The following is a 6,000-nucleotide window of genomic DNA, read 5'->3' on the forward strand; positions in this document are numbered from 1 at the left end:
AAGGTGAACTTTGAGAAAAGTTGTGTAGTGGGTGTGAATTTGGAGGAGGATGAAATTAGGGAGAGTGCAGAAGTGCTAGGGTGTGAGGTTTCGGGATGGCCATTGAACTACTTGGGAATGCCATTGGGTAACAATCCAAAGAGGAAGAATTTCTGGAATCCGGTGGTGGAAAATTTTGAAAAGAGACTTATTTCTTGGAAAAAGAATTACCTTTCTCTTGGTGGTAGGATGACACTGATTAAGGCTACCCTAGCAAATTTACGCAGTTATTTCCTTTCAGTGTTCAAATCCCAATTAAGGTTGCTAACAGATTGGAAAAGATGATGAGAAACTTCCTTTGGAAGCCGGGAGAGGAGAAGAGGGACTATAGGGTAAGTTGGAAGGTGGTGACCAGGAGTAAACATAGTGGTGGATTAGGGCTTGGGAACATTAGAGAAAGGAATTTGGCCCTTTTGGGGAAATGGTTGTGGAGATTCCCACTAGAAAATGAGAAATTATGGGCTAAAATAGTGGCAAGCATACATGGTTGGAGCTAAATGGATGGGATGCTGGACTCCAGACTAGGACCACAAGCGCTTCGCCTTGGAAAGCCATTCATGATCTATTACTAGTTTTTTCCTCTCTTATCAGGTATGATTCGAACTCAGCTAACTCCATAAAATTCTGGGAACAAACTTGGGTAAGGGATGCCCCTTTAAAGGACCAGTTTCCTTCTTTGTATGCCCAATCTGTTTTCAAAAATGAGACAGTTTCCTCTTTTATTACCCCTTCCTCTTCCATTTCTGGGTTTGGATGGAATTTGGGTATGAAAAGGGCTGTGAGAGATTCAGACCTCGATAGTGTTTCGAGTCTACTCCAACTTCTTGATAATGTATTCTTAGATCCATCTAAGGAAGACTCTAGAATTTGGACCCCCACTCCTACTGGCTCCTTCTCCTGTGCCTCCTTCTTTAAAGTGTTAAGCCAGTCCACCAATCCTATAACCCCTCCCTTCCCTGTTAATGAGGTATGGTACAGACCAATTCCTTCTAGGGTTGGTAGTTTTTGTTGGGAAGCATTTCTGAAAAGAATCAACACCGGTGATCTGCTCCAAAAGAAGAGACCCAATTCTTGTTTGTCCCCTCATTGGTGTGTTCTTTGTAAGGCTGATGGGAAGACTGGTTTCCACCTACTGGTGTCCTGCCAATTTGCAAAAACTATTTGGGAGTGGGTTTTATCTCTATTTGGGTGTACTTGGAATCCTCCATCAAATCTGCAAAGTTTGTTTGCTCCTTTTTTCAGGTGGCGTATGAAAAGGGGACTCCCCCGCCTGTGGATTTCATAAAACTAAACTTTGATGGAAGTAGCAAAGGGAACCCTGGACAATCAGGGATTGGGGGTGTCTTTAGGGATGAGTATGGGGCTGTTTCTGCCATGTTTTTAGGCCCCATTGGAGTGGGAGACTCCCTTAGAGCTGAGATCCATGCTGTCTTGGAAGGAGTCCAGAAAGCTAGGGAGATGAATCTCAAAAAACTCATAATTGAAGGGGACTTGGAGGTGGTGGTAGGGTGGCTGAAGAAAGACGATAGTGGTTTATGGAGATATAGCAATATGAGAAGGAAATTCATATGGCTGGTTCGAGAAATGGAAGTTAAAATCAATTGGGTAAAAAGATCAGCTAATTCTTTTGTTGAGGGGTTAGCAAAACAAGGGGTGGACAGGGAGTCAATGTTCTGGGTACAGTTGTAGTTTAAATTTGATTTCTCTTTTTTCCTTTCTCTCCTGTTCAGTTCTTGGGGATTAAGATGAAGTTGGAAGATAAGAAAGTTTGTCTTCCTCTTTGTAATTCTAATTGTTGATAATTAGTGAAATGTGTTATTGATCAAAAAAATTGTAAATACAAATTCTTGCATCAATATTAATAAGTTTAAAGTTATCCATCAAATGATAACTATAAATTTCATATCAAGACATAGAAAATCATCATATTGATGAGAAGATAGACATTTAAATATCTTATTTTTATAACAAAGTGATAATTTATTAAAACAAAAAAAAAGTACAAGAAAAGTGGCAAGGAGTCACCTAAGGTAAAGGGAAACAGCCCTTCACACAACCAAAATCCAACTCCAAACCAACAAAATCAAAAATATATTAATTTCAATATTTCAAATATAACATTGCAATATAATTAAAATTATAACTCAATAAAGCAACTAACCTATTATTCTATGCCTTTTTTACTATTTTTTGTTTTTATACCATAATCTTTTTTGGTTGGTAATTTTTAATATATTGTATTGATCAACTAACCAGAAATATACAGCAACCCATGTACATTGAGAAACTGTACAGTGGGGATGTACAATGCAAAAAGAAGCAAAACATATTATCAAAAAGAGGTCCATCAGGAATGGATTCCCTGAAATGATTTATGTTATCAGTGCTTAGCCAAGACCCAAGAACATAACAGAACTTTCAAATTACTTCTTACTGTATCCATATCTGAGAACTTTTTGTTGGTGATTTTAAATGCCATAATCTAATCATGTTCCATAACAAAATACAAGCATGCATTATCTCGAATAATTCTAAATAAAAGCAAACAAATAAGGCTTTAAAATGATTTTGTCGTTGACTAGCCATTAATCAAGTGGTCAAACCTATTCGATAATCAGTTGTCCTATGTAGCTGCATCAAAAGTATCAACCAACTAGATAGTGATGCATTTGCCAGTCAGTCTGGCCCTAAACTGGCTATGCATGACTAGTTGACGCTTTGATAATACTAGTGAGCAGAGCACCTTTTCTAGAAGCAATGCAATCAGACAACACCCCAAAACTGCTTAGTCATCTAGGCAATGCCTATGAACCCACTTAAGTATGGGCTTGACAACTACGGTGAGGGCTTGCTTTACCAAGAAAAAAAAAAAAAAAAAAAAACATCATATATAAGGCATCTAGCCAAGGAAAGGAACTTCTGCCCCAAATAGAACTTCAGCCATATCTGTTATTCCCTAGAAATGAAAAAAAAGGCCATTACCCAATGTTGATCCCAGCTATCTGGGATCTGGGAGGGGTGGACTGGATATGCACCTAACTTTTGGCATTTTTACACAAAGTGGCCGCTCACAGACTCAAACCTTCGTTCTCACACTTGATGACCAGAGATGTTACCATTACACCAAGTAATGGCCCCTTATCATTCCCATTTAGAGAAACCAGACCATCCTCTACCTTTTGGAAAAGAAAAATGCATTCAGTTATTCCTTTGTTTAATAGGGGATTCCAAACCACCAAATTGCCTTGCAAAGAGAGGAACTAATTTCCATTGCCACTTGAAGGGACAATCTACGGATTTTTAGACGGAAGGAGCTTGAGATGCCTGCCCCACTCCAATTTAAATTCAGTCAAGGGGGCATATTCATATAACTTCATAATGCTTTTCCAGAAAGAACAGTACTCTGCAAGTATCACCCAGCAAATTTAACATTTTTTACTCAATTGAAGTTCTATCCTTTGACCAAAAAGAAGGTATCTAACTTAGACTATTTGGGACTAACGACAATTTGCAAGCCTTTAACACTATTTGATTGATAGAAAGAAATACTACTGAAAATAAATTAATAATAGATGTTAAGGTTGGACCGTGAAAAAAAGATTTTCAAAACTATTATAGAACCACTAACACTCGAACCAAATTCAAAACCAGAAGGATAAAATGATTGAAATGGGTTGAGAAACTACCTTCCACCGCTCCCACTTATTCCAGTCAATGAACTTGGGGACCCATTCGAACTTAAACCGATCAAATACGATCTCACCCTTCTTCGCCGTGTCCCTAACCTGACCCAGAAGCCCAACCACCTTTTCATTGGCGTCTTCTAAATCAAACCCGGTTTCTTTCTTCACCAACTCTCCGAAATTCGACAAAACTCTCTCGGAACCTCGACGTATCGAATGCCTGACCCTCGACCACGAGAAACTCTCCGACCCATTTTCATTACCAGAAGCAGAAGCTCGGACAATCAGTTTTGAGCGGGAATTTCTTTCTCTTTGCTTCCAATGTAGGGGTACTGGCTTGAAAAGAAAGAATTTTAGTAAGTTTCTATTGAAACAATTAGATGGAAGGAGAAGAGGATTTGGTCTGTGTTGGAGACTAAGCTCCATTGCAGACCAACAACAGGTGCGACAAAGAACCAATAGACAGTGAAATCTTGCGAAGTCTCAGACTGCCGAAGCAGCTGTGTTCTTGGCTTGGTGGAGAGGCTGGGTTTATGGGTTTTATCTATAGAGAGCTTTCTGCTTCAGTTACCAGGAATTATTCTATGGTGTACACAAACACCACAGTCATTGAGAACGCACATCTCCATCTCAACTTCTAAGGCACCTGATGCGATGAATACAACGGTAGATAAGCCTTTCGATCACATCTTATAAGAAGATTTTTAAGCTGCTTTCACTAAGCCTAACTTTACCGAAAAGTCAATTTAGTGGCCGTTTCAGAGGGCTTTCACGCAGCGGCTTCTGGTGTTGTAAGGTAGGTATTATCACACACAAAGCCCTCGGTCCGTGTTTGGTGAAAAGCCCAGAAAGCCAATTAGACACGTTCATGAGCCGAGACATCGACTTTCCCATGAAGCTATAGTTTCTCTGAAGCAGTTAGTCAATGCAACTCAATCAATAGATTTAACACTGAAATCCTCCCAAACAGGCCTTCGCCCATCCCCCAACTCATATCTAGGGGTGTCACGATTTTAACAAAACCGTGGGACATTTTTTGGAACCGAACCGGTACTATCTGTTTTTGGAAAACCGATAATTGGAACTGAACCGAAGCCAATTGGTTAACCAGTTGACCGGTTCGGTTAACCATCAATTTTTTGGTTTTCTAGTTTTTACAATATATATTATAAATATATATATATAATAAAAATATATAAATATATATAATATTATATTCTAAATAATATATAATATATTATAAATATATATTTATATATATAATGCATATTTATTAATTTATAATATATAAAAATATATAATATATAATATGCATAAATATATATAGAATATATAGAAATATATGTATACTAATCGGTTCGGTTAACTGTTGGTTACCTAAATTGGTTAACCGAAATTGTACCGGTACCTTCGGTTTTTTAAAAACACCAAATCAAAACCGAACTGACCTCAGTTAACAGATTTTTTCAGTTTGGTTTTTTTTTTTTTTTTGCTCACCCTACCAATTAGCCAATTGGCGCCCTATAAAGCCAAATGAAAATGTATATGGGCTTTTAGGTTATTTTTTCTTTTGGATAAATTGTAGAAACCTCCTTTGAAGTTTTTGACCATTGCTAAAACCTCCCTTGAAGTTTGGCAATTACCTCCCCTAAACTTTCTGACATAATTTTTTTTTATAAATAACTTTCTGACAATTTTTTTTTATAAATAACTTTCTGACATAATTGCAAGTTGACCCCTTTCACCATTTGTTAGAATTCTCTAGAGGTATGAAAATGTCCAAAATATCCCTATAGTTACTTTTGACCAAACCAACATATTCCAAATTTTCTCTTCATATGAATCGCTAGCCCAAACCCTTCCAATCTTTTGTAAAGTTGTAACTTTAAATTCTCTTTTTTTGTTGTTTTTTTATAAAATTTGTATTGTTTTTTTTTTTTGGTAGAACCAGCTTCAACAATACCTGCATAGGTATTTTGGATATTTTCATGCATTTTGTTAGAGAATTCTAACAAAGGGGATCTACTTGCAATTCTGTCAGAAAGTTAAGGGGAGGTGATTGTAATTACCAAACTCAAAGGAGGCTTCAGCAATGGTTAGAAACTTCAAAGAGGTTCCGGTGATTTACCCTTTTCTTTTTTTTATGGAAAAAAGTTGGGATGCAACAGGAAAACTTCCCTTTTCTTTTTTTCTTTTGATAAGTATATGGGCTTTTTAGATTTTTTACCAAATATAACTTCTATAGGCTTTCCATGTGGGACCCACCTTGTAAAAAAGA

General features: G+C 37.2%; 1 protein-coding gene across 1 annotated transcript in view; it reads right to left on the reverse strand.

The window, feature by feature from the left end:
* FTSH12 (FTSH protease 12) overlaps positions 1-4,390 on the reverse strand; it is a 138,370-nt gene extending 133,980 nt beyond the window's left edge. The window contains exon 1 of the mRNA XM_010262291.3: positions 3,726-4,390. Within this exon, the coding sequence (XP_010260593.1) occupies positions 3,726-4,148 (423 nt within the window). The 5' untranslated portion in view covers positions 4,149-4,390. The remainder of the gene's footprint in view (positions 1-3,725) is intronic.
* Between the last annotated feature and the right edge of the window lie 1,610 nt (positions 4,391-6,000).

The sequence above is a fragment of the Nelumbo nucifera genome, chromosome 7 (genome assembly GCF_055504915.1).
Source record: "Nelumbo nucifera cultivar China Antique chromosome 7, China Antique-T2T, whole genome shotgun sequence".
NCBI classification, from domain to species: Eukaryota; Viridiplantae; Streptophyta; class Magnoliopsida; order Proteales; family Nelumbonaceae; genus Nelumbo; species Nelumbo nucifera.